General features: G+C 40.0%; 1 protein-coding gene across 1 annotated transcript in view; it reads left to right on the top strand.

The window, feature by feature from the left end:
- The window catches only part of PCNX2 (pecanex 2), a 224,394-nt gene that overhangs the window by 179,080 nt on the left and 28,769 nt on the right, over nucleotides 1–16,545 (top strand). Inside the window, exons 26-27 of the mRNA XM_089777363.1 lie at nucleotides 10,924–11,177; nucleotides 13,725–13,958. Of these exons, the coding sequence (XP_089633489.1) occupies nucleotides 10,924–11,177; nucleotides 13,725–13,958 (488 nt within the window). The remainder of the gene's footprint in view (nucleotides 1–10,923; nucleotides 11,178–13,724; nucleotides 13,959–16,545) is intronic.

Genomic DNA, 16,545 nt, shown 5'->3' with positions numbered 1-16,545 from the left:
AGGGGCAAACTGCAATCTATAACGGCCACTCATCACTGGCAAAGGGGTGTGGACCTGCTGCCCTTGCCTAACCTGGCTGCTTCAGGCCCTGCAGCCTGGGAACTTGCTTGACCAGAGCTTCCCCAGCCCTGCCATCCTGCCTGCCTCAGCACTGCTCTACCACCAGGACGCCTCCTGCTTCCCTGGCAGTCAGGTCCCTATTGCTCTCTCTCCAGAGAAGCAGTAAGTTCCCCCTTTCCCTTAGGAGTCCTCCTTTTTATTGCCCCCAGCTGGGTCCTCATTAGCCAGAACTGCCTGAGCTGGGTCTTTGCTCACAGCCCTTACTCAGGGCTGCGGTTTTGCCATTAAAGGGCCAGTGCAGGGCAAATGCCCTGTCACAGTGACCTTGGGCAAATTGGGAATCTCACTATACTTCATCCTCTCATCTATACAATGGGATGATGATAATTCATTGGTACCTCACAGGAGTACGGTGGGGGGAGTCATTACTGTGTGAGTGCACAGACACCATTGGCTGCGTCTAGACTGGCAAGTTTTTCCGCAAAATCAGCTGCTTTTGCAGAAAAACTTGCCAGCTGTCTACACTGGCCGCTTGAATTTCCGCAAAAACACTGACTTCCTACTCTCTGAAATCAGTGCTTCTTGCGGAAATACTATGCTGCTCCTGTTCGGGCAAAAGTCCCTTTTGCGCAAAGCTTTTGTGCAAAAGGGCCAGTGTAGATAGCTCAGATTTGTTTTGCGCAAAAAAGCCCCAATCGCGAAAATGGCAATCGGGGCTTTTTTGCGGAAAAGCGCGTCTAGATTGGCACGGACGCTTTTCGACAAAAAGTGCTTTTGTGGAAAAGTGTCCGTGCCAATCTAGACGCGCTTTTCCGCTAATGCTTTTAACGGAAAACTTTTCCATTAAAAGCATTTGCGGAAAATCATGCCAGTCTAGACGTAGCCTATGGTTCTTAGAGCCACATAACTACCTAAGTATATAGAGTCTAAGAAGAGATGGCCTGAAGAAGTAAAAGAGAAAAAGTTTTCACTTATATATTCACACTAGAAGACTTACACGGCATTGCCTGGGTCCAGTCCTGCACCAGGGAGAGCCACTCCCTTTGTCTTTCAATAACGCAATTAGCTACCAAATTTCTTTTATGATTTTTGCTACTGATGATGCAAATGTGATAGTCAGGATTCATTTGGAACTTTGTGTGATGAATTTGGGAAATGGGCACAGCATGGCCACAGATGTAGCTGCACATCTGTGGAAGGCAGCTGTGATAGCAGCAATGGAATCACCCCTGGGGTTTTCTATGCATTTTCTAATTTATTCCTCCCACCACTACCACTAAAAAATGATTAATGAATGTGGCCCTTTTAAATTATGCATTCCAGGCACAGTAACATCATTAAAGTAGTATGGCCAGATATTTTTCCATTCTACGGTATATTTGCACCGTATGTAGTTGTATTGCAGTAGCAAGCACGTTACAATTGTAGGGAATATGTATGTGAATTTTGTATCTGAAGGCTCTGTACTATTAGCAAGAATCATTCTTTATTTAAACAAGGGCTGTAACTCTCTTTTCATTTTTTGTAATAAACAATAGTTTCATGCTTTCAGGAAGCAAAAGTGTCCCTGTCTTTATAGACTATGTGCAGTTGAACTTGTTATACTGCCAGAAAAAGATTGACAAGCTGAAGGGAGTTCAGAGAAGATCAACTACCTACCTACCTACCTAAATAAATAATACTCAGGTGTATGGAGTAGTTAGGGTGACTAGATGTCCAGATTTCATGAGAGTAGTGGCTGATAACAGCTGTATAGCTGATATTCAGGACTTTGTCTTATACGGGCACTTATTTCCTCCTTCCAAAACACACTCTCCTATCCCCATTTTTCATACTTGCAATCTGGTCACCTTAGGAGCAAATCATATTTGAGGAAAGACTGAAATAATTCGATATATGTCATTTAGCTAAGAGAACAAAAGCAGGGAGTCTTAATGGTTAGGTCCTCATACACAGTCCTAAATAAATCCTTTTCATCCTTGGGGTTCACACCTTTCTAATATTAGTAGACAGCTATTTCTGCTGCACCAAAGAGTTTCATCTTCGGCTCCATCAGCAACAGTGTCTCTGATGAAATAATTGAGAGGCGAGCCCTGTGGCTGTTGGGTCCCAGTCTACAGAGTGTTTTGTAAATTATTCTTAGCCCTTGGAGCTTCAAATACCATGGTAGGTTGCAAATGGAATAGAACTAGAACTATTATTGGATGGGGAACACCGGACATATGGAGATCACCATAGTGATGTATGTTGGACCATCTTCAACTTTTCTCTGATGCCCACTTTCATCCCCGAGCAGAGTGCATTTCAGTAATTTAGCTGCAGCCCAACAAAAGCAAGATGGTGATCATATTTATCTTGCCAGTTATAGGTGAAACAGGTGTGCACTCTTGATATTTGACACTCTTACTACACCATTTGAGACATAAAACTAGATTAGATAAAATATTAGAAAAATGTACAATAGGGAGTAAGCCTGCATTGGGAGAGACATGGGGGAGTAGGACTGGGTAGTCTAATAATAGTTGTTTTCCATCTGTAACATCTGTGATTCTGTGACAGGCCTAGCAATTTTCCTCATGGAATTACTTTGCAGATTCCCTCTTTAGAAGATTACATGCCACTGAACCATCTTAAGTAGTAAAACTATCAGGAGATGCATGTGTATTATGTGTAGATTTGAACACCCCAAATCATCCCCACCTATCTTCAGTTCCTCCCAGCTTGTCTTACTGACCCTTTATGTAGAACTGGAAGCAATTCAGAAACTGCTATCAGGGAGGTCCTGAAGTTCAAACTTTCATTGAGAAGCCTAAATTTGTCCATCAGGAGCTCTTTCTTACCTTTTCCTAAGTCACTGATCCCTATATGTACTATGGCTACTAATCCCTTCCCGCCCTCCCCCCAGCACTGCACATAAATCTGTCAAGCTGTCCACAGACTTTGCTCCTGGAAGGCAACTTACCATGTGGTTTTTTCCAGTAATCATAAGCCCAGATGTCTATATTTCTCATTAAGTTCCCCTTTATTATTAGCTCTTCCAAATAACCTGGGTTCCCTTCTTTGGAGGAGTGTCCTCAGTGCAATGCGGTTTCATGACATTGTCTGGAAGAAGGGCCCCTGGAGTAGTGAGGCAACCATCTCTTTTCTTGTTTGTTCCACTTTTTAAACTTTTAATTTTTGTTAGTTAAAACAAAGTTTGGTAGCTGCTTCTTTCAATAGCTGTAGCATAGTTAGTTTTTATAACACTTAAATTTTTCATGGGCTCGATTTGAGTGCATCGAGGCCTGTAATGACCAGACAGGAGTCCCAGTACTAGAAGAACTAAAAGCTTCATTCTACCAGGTGAGCAGTGGTCCCGCCACCACAGCTACCTGTTTTCCATGTATCCATTCTTGAAACTTGCTAGGTTGCTACCAGAGGTTAGGACATGCTTTTACAAAGCCATATTGTTTCCCCTCACTTCTAGAGCCAAATAGGATGCTTGTTTCAGGAAGGGGGAGTTTTTTAACCACTCCCTATTGGTGCAATTCATTCCTCCTCCAGGGGATTGTTACAGTTTGTTAATTTCCCAGATTAAAGGGAAAGGAAGATGCTTAGGTGGATGGAGCATTTCATACCCTCATATGGGAATGCTCACAGCCATGTCTGCACCCCTTTGATCATTTTACAGCTCTTCACAATTGTGTAATTTTAGGTAGCCAGGCTCTGCAGAGGCAGCAATATCTTTGGAGAACTCTATTTGTGGTTGTGGTGGACACAGAGCTGCTATGTAACAGTCTCTGGATATGGACCTGTAATCATTTTATGAATAAGTGCATGTGATGCGATCAGCAAAGTAGAGTTATAGTACAGCTATATTGGGTTATTGGACTTTCCTGTAAGAATGTATTGGCCTAGTTTAATGGGGGCTACTGGAAAAACAATTAAGAAGGCAACACAATAGCTCTAGATAAGCAGTCATCCATCACATTAGGTGGGGAAGATAATTACAAGACATTAGCAGTAAAGATTGCTTCTAGGTTCCAGCCCAAGTTACTCAGCTGTTTTGCTGCAGCTGGGAGCCTAGAGATCAAAGGAACATGGGAAGGGCATTCTGCAGTAAGAAAAGGAGCAGCTGAATCAGCTATGCCTGAGGAGAATAGATTGCAATGGAAGACAAATGCAGTTCCCCTGAGAGTGTTAGAAAGCAATTGGGCTTTTCCTGTCTCCCAGGCAAAGACAGTCAAGTGTATAGACTGGTTTATGGTTTTTTAAGATTTGTTTCCTCTTAATGCTTTGGTTTTAAATGTTGCTATAATTTATATTTTGTAGCACCTAGAAATCCCAGTAAACAGGGCTGTTGATTGCTCAGAGCTAATGCAGACAATTAACGCAAAACAAATTAACCTGCTTAAAAAAAGCCGCGATTAGTCATAGTTTTAATCACAATGCTAAATAATAATAGAGTACCAGTTTAAATTTATTATAAGTGTTTTGGATGTTTTCATACATTTTCAAATATGTCAATTTCAGCTGTAGCACAGCTTACAAAATGTACAGTGCTCAATTAACATTTGCACTGAAAAAAGAGATAACAAAAGAAATAGTATTTTTCAATTCCCCTGATTTAACTCATTTTAGTTTTACTTCTTGTTCAACCAGTCACTAAGGCAAACAAGTTTGTTCACCTTTGCAGGAGATAATGCTGCCTGCTTCTTATTTACAATGTCACCTGAAAGCGAGAACCAGTGTTTTCATGGCAGTTGTAGCTGGTGTTGCAAGGTATTTACAGACCAGATATGCTAAACATTTATATGCCCCCCTTCATGCTTTGACTTGAAAGTGCTAAAGCTTTACATAGTTTTCACTTTGAGTGCTATTATGTAAAAAAATAAATCTGCATTTGTAAATTGCACTTTCATGATAAAGAGATTGCACTACAGTGCTCATATGAAACAGTCACTAGCTATCACTGTCTTTGCTCCTGGAAGGAACAGGACTATAGGCTCTGAGCCTGTCAGACATGCTGAGGTAATTAGCACCAGGGATTGCAGCCCAGGTCCCAGAGGGAAAGTAGGAGAATCAAGTGATTCCACCACTGGAGAGGTAATAACTTCTCAGGCTGAGAACAGTGAGGAGCCAGAAGTCTAGCGTGGGTAACCTTGAGGGTCCAAGGAAAGAGAATTCAGGTGCAGTTGCCCTTATTTGTGACCCTTGGATGTTACGTATTTAGTCTGGAAATGAAAAGTCCTGTAGAAGTACTATATATATATATTATTGTGTTAGTGTATTTGATGTATTTCCCTGCAAAAATTAAAAAAGGTTTTTCCCTTCCTATGTTTGCAAATTGAAAATCGAAGGCTTTTTAAAAAAATTAATCCCATTATTTTTGAAACCATTAAATCTCTTTGATGGGATAGATGGTCATCAAATGGGATCAGTTTGTGTATCCTATTGAGTCCGATTAGAGTCATGAGTTTCAATTTCCTGACTTTCATTTAGGTCAGGTAATTCTGGCAGAGTACAAGTGAGTTTTTAAATCCTGATGTGTCAGGAAAAGAGAGAGGTCAGTTTTTACATTGGTTTTCTCCTGGGCTCAAATAGATTGACCTTGCTTCACTGAGTTGGCTCACATTTTTACATTAACAGGAGATTTTTGGCAATCATCCTATGTGGATAGTTTGCAAATGAATCTGTCTCATCTATACTAGCAAGTGTCACAGTAAATGATTCATCTAGTGTGAGAAGTAATAGAACCTATTCTTTTTATAAACTGTAAAATATTTTCCCTTAGATTTCAAAATCACTAATTACCAGTACAAATATTCTCCTGTATTTTACTATTTAATAGTGGCACACTTAATTATTGCATACATTAATGCACTTTCTGCTCCACTGCTCTTCAGTTTTATGATTAATTCTTGGCTCAGATTTCTGAATGCTTGGTGTAGACAATACTGTTCGATTTGGCTAGATCAGGACCCTTCTTTGGAGGAAGGACAAGATTTGCTCCTTAGTAAGTAAATCTTGTTTCCCATACTTAAAACACTCTGGCCTGTTAACTGAATGCCAGGGCCCCCTTCAAGATAATAAATCTGATACCTGGTGAAAGAAAATGTAAATACTGTGATTTATCGTTAGTATCAATTTCATAATCTCAAATGGGACTTGCTGTTCAAAATCATTTACTATTTGCTCCTCAGGACAGGCTAAATATGCAAAGTAACCAACTAGACTGCTTGGTTTGTTCCCTGACTCTTTGTGAGAAAATGTTTTCATATATAGAATGTCTTCACGTTTCAACAACCAAATGCTAATGAAAGTGCACGTCACTATTAGTCAGATTGGCCAGAGCTCAGCACACAGTTATCTGCAACATGACTTGTGTATTAGCCTCCCAAGAGATGTTGCACCCAGAGATCTGTAATTTTCAGAGGCTGAACTTCACAGATATTTAAAGATAGTGGTATCTACGAGCTGCCTTTTTTTATGGACATTTGCATGAGTCTTTGGGCTCTGGGCAAGTTGTGTCATTATAGCCCTTAACTTCACAAAATATGCAAACTACTTTTTGTTATAATTCCTGCCTTTTGAAGCACTTTCTGTTCCATGACATCAGTCATTATATTATATATTGATTTAATTTATGGTAAAAATTGCCATGTATGTCATTTTTAATATCAGTTTGCTGTAATATTGTTTACATTAGGGTCAAGGATGAAGATTTATGTTTTGTTAAATCCAGTTTAATATTTTGGAATCTTACTTGCTGAAAACAGAAACAAAAATGAAAAAAAATTGCACATATTTGTCTTTGATATCCAAAATATATAAACTACGTGCATAGGAATAGTTCTTTGTCCACTTTACTTCCATTGACCTAGAGGATCAAGAACACTTGTTGCCTTTTTTTTTATATATAATTGCATGTTAAACCTTAATTCATGTAGAAATCTGTGAAATGTACAGTAGAAGCAGCTCTCTTTGTATCTGTCTCACTGTCAAAGTCACATTTGTAGGTCATGGATTGTACTTTGTAATAGACTGGAAAAGAGAAATGTTTATTTTAGGGCTATCTGAAGGGATATGTTAATCTGTTTTATTGTATGTACCTATCATACTTAAATTGTCCAGACAGTACTGCTTATGTGTCAACTACTCTACAATACTCTCTGGTTCCATACAGGAGTAGCTTTCATGTAAAAAACCTGATAGAAAAACTTTAAAAAAAAAATTAAATTTCAGTGCTGTCCCCCCCCCCCAAAAGACAGATATTTGCTAATCTTATGTCTCTTTTACAAAATCATTCAGTTTCCCCCTCCTGCCCACTATCACCTTCCTTTGTAAATATTTTTGCTATTTGGATTATTAGATTTTAGAATGTGTATGGGGGAGACTGTCAATATGTTTATATAGCAATCTATTTTATAATGTTTTGCTATTAGTTTCACTGGGGCCAGGAGTTCACCCTATGCCTTTATCTGTGTTTAGAAAGCACTGAGTATACTGTGGGTGTTACTTCGAACTAAATAATAATGCTTATTAGTCATAAAGACCACTATAGCCAATTCTTCTCTGTTACATGGGTGCAATAAAATTGACTTCAGTGTGTTCATGTGCATAGATGAGAAGGCACATCTTAAAATCTTCAAGGGGAATGTCACTTCATTTGGTATTGTATGGTAGTTCTACTTTTTTTATGTGATCTAAAGCAATAACATTTTCATTAGGAGTTGTAGGAATCATTTTAAATGCTAACCAAAAGAAAAAAAATCCAAAGTCCTTTTTTAAAAATAGATAGTCTTTGTTTTAATTTTTAACTCATTTTTAACACCAGGTGTGTCTGTCTGTTCCTTTGTAACTATCATCTGGGGTGTACTTGCTGCCCTGTGAGGAACAACATTCTACGTTGCTCTGCCCATCAAAATTAAAGCTCAGTGATGATGAAGATGCAAAAGTGAATCAGCAAGAAAATGATCTTGTAAGAGAAACAATAGAGCTGACAGACTCACCCGGCCACTGAGCAAGGCGGGAGGGGGCCCGACTCCGTGCTCCTTGAAGGGGTTTGGCCTCAGGCAGAAGGGGCAGGGCTGGGGCTAGCCTTCCCCATGCAGCCCTCCATGCTTCCCAGAGCAACAGTTCAAAGGGCCCTGGGCTTCCGCTTCCACTGCTGCCACAGTAGCAGGTGGTAGGCACTTTTGAATCACCAGGGCTTAGGGCAGCTGCCCCCTTCCACTCCTCTCCCCCATCGGTGGTCCTGAATAGAAATAATAAAACAGTAAGTGAGAAACTACCCGTAAACATGGTCTTTTTAATTTCAGATCCGAAGTGTTGTGCTGAGTAGATCTTCTGTCTGAGGAATGACATCTCTAGCAAATGTCTCCATTTTTGAGATCAGTTGAAGCTGAATTCAACAGCTCTCTTCTGAGTGAAATTTGCCATTTGCAAAGGGTCCATTCAAGATTTATGTACCACTTAAAGCTGTCTTAAGAGCTCAGAACAGGGCTTACACTGGACATATGTAGTTGCATGGGGGTTTTTGTAATGGCCCGTAACATGGATGAATATGCTCACTAAACCAAGTTATGCATCAATAGTGCATAACACAGATGTTCTGTGAGCTGCACTGGTTACCTATGGGTTTCCTCATGGAGTTTGCTGCTTTGGCTTTTATTTTTCATGCGCTAAGTGGTTTGGGATAAGATGAATGGATGTGAAGTCTGGAAGGGACTGTTATGATAATCTAGTCTGACCTTCTGCCTAAAATGAGGCTTAGAATGTCATCAGGTGTTTCCTGCATCAAGCCTATTACGTACTTCTGTATGAACTAGAGCACATCTTTCTAAAAATGATATCCAATCTTTTTTAAAGCCTGCAAGACCACTTGACTGCTACTCTGCTCATGGTCTACTCTCACAGTAGCTATCACTGGAGGCATTTAAGCTAGAGCTGCTTTGAATTAATTGAGGGGGAGCTGCTAGCTGGCAGTGTCTCTGCAATCTGCCTCCCTGCTGATCTGCCAGAGCCCAGGCTGGATTGTCTCAAGTTTATTGACCAAAACATGTAGTTTCAGCTGACTGGAACCATATGAGAACTTTACCTGCTAGCTTTGGCCAGTGAAAAGTTTTCCAGACCGCCAGGTGTGTCTGTCTGTTCCTTTTTTTGATTGTATCCCTTTGGTATATATGGTTGTGCGAATTTTCTGCCACAATTTGATCTGAGGAAGTGGGACTGGCCCACGAAAGCTCATCACCTAATAAACCATCTTGTTAGTCTTTAAAGTGCTACATAGTCCTGTCTTTTGTTTGTTCCTTTGTAACCTTTAGTCCAGTGGTTAAGATACTTGACTGTGATGTGGGAGACTCAGGTTTGAACCTGTACTCTGAACTAGGGATGTAAGGGAGTAGGTGACTACTTGCATCTCCCCTCCTTGCTGCTCTGTATCAGAAGCAGCAAGGGGAGGGGGAGCAGAAGCTGGTGCTGGGGGAAGCTGGCTTAAAAACATTGTCTCCACGGTGCTGGCTCTCTTCTCCTCCCCCTTCTCTCCCCCCCCCCCCCCGTGCTGCTGCATCAGGGCAGGCAACCTAGCTCAATCCCAGTTTGTGCCAGGTCTGGGACCTACCGCCACTGTGGCTCTGCAGTTGAAATGTAGTAAGAGCCGGGCTGCCTGCCCGCTTAGCTCTTACTGCATTTTAACTGCAGAGCCACAGCAGGGGTAGCTCCCAGACCCAGCACAAGCTGGTCCTGAGCACTTTCCCTTATCGACTAATCGCGTGGTCGATAAAAATTCTATTTAATAGATGATTAGCGAATTACTCACCTCTCAGCATCCTTATTCTGAATCTGTACTTGATCTCAGATTTACTTCCTCCCAGGTGTGCATCCAAATCAGCAGTCTCTAGGTTGTTTTGGGGCAGGACCACCACCGGGGTGGGGGGGAGGGAAGACAAAAGGGGCAATTACCCCAGGCCCAGCGATTCTAAAGGACCTGGAGCTCCTATGACAGTGGCAGCGGTGGGAGCCAGAGCCCAGTCCCCTTACATTGCTGCCAGAGTGCTGCACAGTGCACTGGGAAGGGGTACCACACTCTGGGCAGCATTGAGGGCTGGCTGCCCCAACCCCACCCCTTCTGTCCAAGGCCCCATCCCTTCTGGGAGCGTGGTGCCGACCACTCCTGCCTTCACCAGTGGCCTTCTGTGGCTGTTGGCTCCCTTCTTGTGGGATGTGTGGTTCTCAAGCTCTACTTTGTATTCATTCTTAAATATTTATTGGGTCAAAGAGGGAGAAAGTGAGAGTGACTCTTGGCTGGTGATTTAGACACTCACCTGGGAGGTGGGAGATGTGGAGGATTGTTTGCTGGCTGACTCAACAGAATCAATTATTCACCAACCTCTACTTGTGACATACTGAAAACTCTATGTATGTCTTCAGTGCTTTTTTGGGAGGGAGTGGATTGGGGACTGATGAGTTTAACATGCCTGGTGTATGTCTAATCCTCTGCCAAGATGCAGGATTTAAAGCATATGAATATAAATTAGATGTATGCAAGATGGCAATTCATCCAAAGTTTTTATTGCTGTTTTCTTGCAAGTTTTTATTAGAGGATATGGTGCAGCCAATATATGATTGTGTAATTATGCCAGAATGCCCAGGCCATAAGATTGGGTCTTTCAACCATTATGGATTGAAGTAATAAATAACCAATATTTCCCTCGTTATTCTTTGCTGTACACAGATCAATTAGTACATCTAATTCATTGATGTAGCTCTTTTTTTTAATTTGTCTTTAATTAAGTGTTTGAACTATTTGGTTACACTTTTAGCTTTGAACGGGGTCTTTGTTTCTTTTCTCCTGTAACTGTGCTATCCTTTCTAACTTTCAAGGGACATATTGCCAGCAGAGAGAAGTGGAAGCTATAACAGAAGGAGATGAAGACAATGAAGGCTGCTGCTGCTGTCAGCCAGGTCACTTGCCTCACTTGCTATCATGCAACGCAGCCTTTAACCTCCGATGGCTGACATGGGAAATAACACGAACCCAGTATATATTAGAAGGATATAGCATCATTGATAACAACGCTGCCACAATGCTGCAAGTGTTTGATCTGCGAAGAATACTCATCAGATATTACATAAAGGTACAGTATAAGAGAAGAGAGTTCTACCTACCATTCCTAAGCAGGAAATTTGCAGACTTCAAAAGATAGTGAAGTTAATTTGTATCACGGCTCAATCCCCCAACCTAACACTCCGAGTGCAGATATGGGGGGCCAGCTAGCAGAATAAACGCTGTAAAACTTGTCTCTGACACTCTCGGAGACAAACTTATTCAATCTCAGTCATCCTGAGATCCAAAAAAGACAAGAATGGTTCCATGCTGCCACCACCCAAGTGATTAAAAGAAAATATAAAAGTAAATCCTTTTCCAGGGAAGAGGTCACTTGGAAATCCCCTTCCTAAGGTAACGTTCTCCCCTCTGCCCCCAACCTCTGTTTTGCTTGGAGTTGGGAAAACAAACAGAGGAAATCTCCAGAGAACAATGGATTCTGCCTGGATAACGAGGCACTTAGTCCTAAAGACACAACCATCAACCAATACTGGTTAATCAAAAAAAAAATTCTTTTATCATCAAAACAAAACTACTGTTGCAAGCATAGTAAATTGACTATGTGGAAAATAGCCACAATTGACATAGACTCATGGAAAGTCCCTGGGCTGTAATCCTTAGTTACAAAAGAGAAAAACAATTAGCTAGCTCAGACATGATTTCCAAACCCAAAAACAATAAACCTTGACGGACTATCTAAACTTTTCCCTACTTACACGTTTAAAGAAGTCTGTTCTTGAAGAGAGAAAGCCTCTCCCATCTCCCTGAATACTAGGGAGAAACTGCTCTTATCTCAAACAAAGAAGAGAGAGAGAAAGCCCTCTGTCCTGGTTTGAAATTCCTATCTGCATTTTTATTGGCTAACTGCCTGAACCCTTCCCTCCCCCCTGCCGGTCGACACCTTTGCTAGGTACCTGAGTTAACCCCTTAGACACCAGGTGCTGGTCAGCATTCCTCCTGTTCATAACAATCTGCAAGAAATATTACATTTTAAATAACAGGATTTACAGCAGAACTTTGCTAATTTACACTGACTGGGAGACCCAGTGTGTAATAGTGAAGTGTGTTAAGTAAATAAAAGCAGTAAGAATCAAGACTACTGTATCACTTTGGTCATTTATTTTGACTTTTATATAAATCACAAATGAGAATTTCTTAAGCAGTTTTATGCACAGTAAGGCCTTGTCTGCATTCAATCTTGCACTGATTTAATTAAGTAGGATTACCCAGTGTAAACACTCATATTTCAATTTTTAAATGGTTACCTTAAATCTGCTCCTAATTGATTTAAGCTAAATTGATATATTCCTTGTTTAAACTGAAATAAGAATACATAACTATTTGCACTAGTTTAAATATATTAGTTTAAATCATACCTTAAATTAAACTATTGCAGTTCTCAAGACATTAGAGTCCTTTAATGCTTGGCTTAACTTTTAAGGGTTAATGAGATCTATAAAAGAAGCCTAGTTAGATTCAAACTGGTTTATTAGTTTTAAAGTACTGAGCAACTGTATTTGGCAAGTTGAAACTTTTTCTTTAGCTCTTTTAAAGTCAGCTAAACTATAGAAGGGTTTTAAGGAGATGATGAGGTCATCAGAAAAAGACAGAGGAGGCAATATTTAACAGAAAGGTAATTACATCATTTACAGCATCCAACCCATGGATGTTCACATGGGAGCTACGATGTAGCAGGACTAAAAGATATGCAATAGTGAGGTATGTGTGTGGTTGTGTTTTCAGTAAGCTGCAGGCTCTGTGGTGTTCACAACCTATCATTTGGCAGGTGTGAGAATCTAGTTTGCTTTCATATAACTGTAGGTTTGGCAAAGTAGAAGTACAGTTTACATTGCATCAGATTTCTTAGTAAATTTCATCCTTTGTTCCACTATGAAACAAAAACCAATTTTGAAATCTCTAAATTTGCCATGAAGTGGAAATATTAAAGAGATCCAGTTTTTCTTCTTATGGTATTAACTTCATTAACTGGCAACTAAAACAAAATTATTGTTGCAGAGAAAAGAGAGCGATAAGGAGAGTTTTTCACAGAGATAGTCTACACTATTGCAAGTTTTTATTTTATAATTAAATTGGTAGATGTGTTCATTGTGGTGGATTGTTGAAGAAATGGGAAAACTGCACCCTCAGAAATCTGAAAGTTCACATGGGGGAACATTTTTCTGACCATTTAAAACCACATATTGTTTTTGAAAATCATGTATAAGATTTTACCATCATCATCATCGTTTACGGTATATGCACTATAGACACTGCCACATTTTCTAATTAATTTACCCAAGTATTGACACTGTCTACACTATTTACACTATTCGAAGTGTGATGTTTGAGTAATATTCTTTAAGTTCCATTCATTTAAATTCTGATAGTGTTTAGCTGACTTATTTCTCATTTAGACATAAATTATTACAATCACACAAAATAAATAATTTTATGAATCAGTGATGGCAAGTAGCAGGAATAATACATATATTTATGGATAGTATCATCTTAATCTGATTTGTTCTCATATGTTATAAATGAATTGTTTCTGACTAACCGCTTTGCATTTTTTCAACAGAGTATAATATACTTTACAGCAAATTCACCCAAAATCTCACACTGGATAAAAGATGAATCAATCCAGAAGGCATTACAGCCTTATGCCAAATGGCATTACATTGAACGTGATCTTGCAATGTTCAACATTAACATTGATGAGGACTATGTTCCTTGTCTTCAAGGAATAACCAGAGCTAGCTTCTGTAGTGTTTATCTTGATTGGATTCAGTACTGTGCTGGAAAAAGAAGAGAGGTGAGTGGGTAATATTGAATTACTGAATACTTACTTTTTGTTGATTCAAGAATATATTGATTTTTGTCTAAACTATACAGCACAACGTTGTGGGAAAATGTATAAGAACATAACATAAGAACGGCCGTACTGGGTCAGACCAAAGGTCCATCTAGCCCAGTATCCTGTCTACTGACAGTGGCCAGCACCAGGTGCCCCAGAGAGGGTGGACCGAAGACAATGATCAAGCGATTTGTCTCCTGCCATCCCTCTCCAGCCTCTGACAAACAGAGGCCAAGGACACCATTTTATCCCCTGACTAATAGCCTTTTATGGACCTAACCTCCATGAATTTATCCAGCTTCTCTTTAAACTCTATTATAGTCCTAGCCTTCACAGCCTCCTCTGGCAAGGAGTTCCATAGGTTGACTACACGCTGTGTGAAGAAGAACTTTCTTTTATTAGTTTTAAACCTGCTACCCATTAATTTCATTTGGTGTCCTCTAGTTCTTCTATTGTGGGAACTAATAAATAACTTTTCTTTATCAGCCCTATCCACACCACTCATGATTTTATAGACCTCTATCATATCCCCCCTCAGTCTCCTCTTTTCTAAACTGAAAAGTCCCAGTCGCTTTATCCTTTCCTAATATGGAACCCGTTCCAAACCCCTAATCATTTTAGTTGCCCTTTTCTGAACCCTTTCCAAGGCCAAAATATCTTTTTTGAGATGAGGAGACATCTGTACACAGTATTCAAGATGTGGGCATACCATAGTTTTATACAGGGGCAGTAAGATATTCTGGGTCTTATTTTCTATCCCTTTCCTAATAATTCCTAGCATCCTATTTGCCTTTTTGACTGCCGCTGCACTCTGTGTGGAAGTTTTCAGAGAACTGTCCACGATAACTCCAAGATCTCTTTCCTGATTTGTCGTAGCCAAATTAGCCCCCATCATACTGTACGTATAGTTGGGGTTATTTTTCCCGATGTGCATTACTTTACACTTATCCACATTAAATTTCATTTGCCATTTTGTTGCCCAATCACTCAGTTTGGTGAGATCTTCTTGGAGTCCCTCACAGTCTGCTTCTGTCTTGACTATCCTAAACAGTTTGGTATCATCTGCAAACTTTACTACCTCACGGCTTACCCCTTTCTCCAGATCATTTATGAATAAGTTGAAAAGGATTGGTCCCAGGACTGACCCTTGGGGTACACCACTAGTTACCCCTCTCCAATCTGAAAATTTACCATTTATTCCTACCCTTTGCTTCCTGTCTTTTAACCAGTTCTCAGTCCAAGAAAGGACCTTCCCTCTTATCCCATGGCCATGTAATTTACACAAGAGCCTTTGGTGAGGGACCTTGTCAAAGGCTTTCTGAAAATCCAAGTATACTATATCTACTGGATCCCCCTTGTCCGCATGTTTGTTAACCCCTTCAAAGAACTCAAACAGATTAGTAAAACAGGATTTCCCTTTACAGAAGCCATGTTGACTTTTGTCCAACAAATTATGTTCTTCTACATGCTTCACAATTTTATTCTTTACTATTGTTTCGACTAATTTGCCCAGTACTGAAGTTAGACTTACCGGTATGTAATTGCCAGGATCGCCTCTAGAGCCCTTTTTAAATATTGGTGTCACGTTGGCTACCTTCCAGTCATTAGGTACGGAAGCCGATTTAAAGGATAGGTTACAAACCACAGATAATAGCTCAGCAATTTCCCATTTAAGTTCTTTTAGAACCCTTGGATGAATGCCATCTGGTCCCGGAGATTTGTTAACATTAAGTTTTTCTATTTGTTCCAAAACCTCCTCTAATGACACTTCAATCCGGGACAGTTCCTCAGATTCATCACCCACAAAGGATGGTGCAGATTCAGGAATCTCCCCAACGTCCTCAGCCGTGAAGACTAAAGCAAAGAAATCATTTAGTTTCTCCGCAATGGCTTTATCGTCCTTGATTGCTCCTTTTATAGCTCGATCATCTAGGGGACCCACAGGTTTTTTAGCAGGCTTCCTGCTTCTAATGTACTTAAAAACATTTTGTTATTTCTTTTTGAGTTTTTGGCTAGCTGTTCCTCAAAATCTTTTTTTTTTAAATTTTCTTATTACATGTTTACACTTGATTTGACAGTGTTTATGTTCCTTTCTATTTATCTCACTAGGATTGGACTTCTACTTCTTAAAAGATACCTTTTTGTCCCTCACTGCTTCTTTTACATGGTGGTTAAGCCACGGTGACTCTTTTTTAGGTCTCTTGCTATGTTTTTTTAATTTGGGGTATACATTTAAGTTGGGCGTCTATTATGGTGTCTTTAAAAAGTTTCCATGCAGCTTTCAGGGATTTGGCACTAGTCACTGTGCATTTTAATTTCTGTTTAACTAACCTCCTCATTTTTGCGTAATTCCCCTTTTTGAAATTAAATGCCAGGGTGCTGGACTGCTGAGGTGTTCTTCCCACCACAGGAATGTTGAATGTTATTATATTATGGTCACTATTCCCAAGCAGTCCTGTAATGGTTATTGTACAACAGATAAATGTTTAAAGAGACTATTATAATGAAAATATGAGTTAAAGACATTCCAAAGAGTGAATCTCTG

This window comes from Pelodiscus sinensis, chromosome 3, assembly GCF_052426305.1.
Source record: "Pelodiscus sinensis isolate ZL-2025 chromosome 3, ASM5242630v1, whole genome shotgun sequence".
NCBI lineage: Eukaryota > Metazoa > Chordata > Testudines > Trionychidae > Pelodiscus > Pelodiscus sinensis.
The sequence above is the reverse complement of the archived record's forward strand: the minus strand, read 5'-3'. Positions and strand labels throughout refer to the sequence as shown.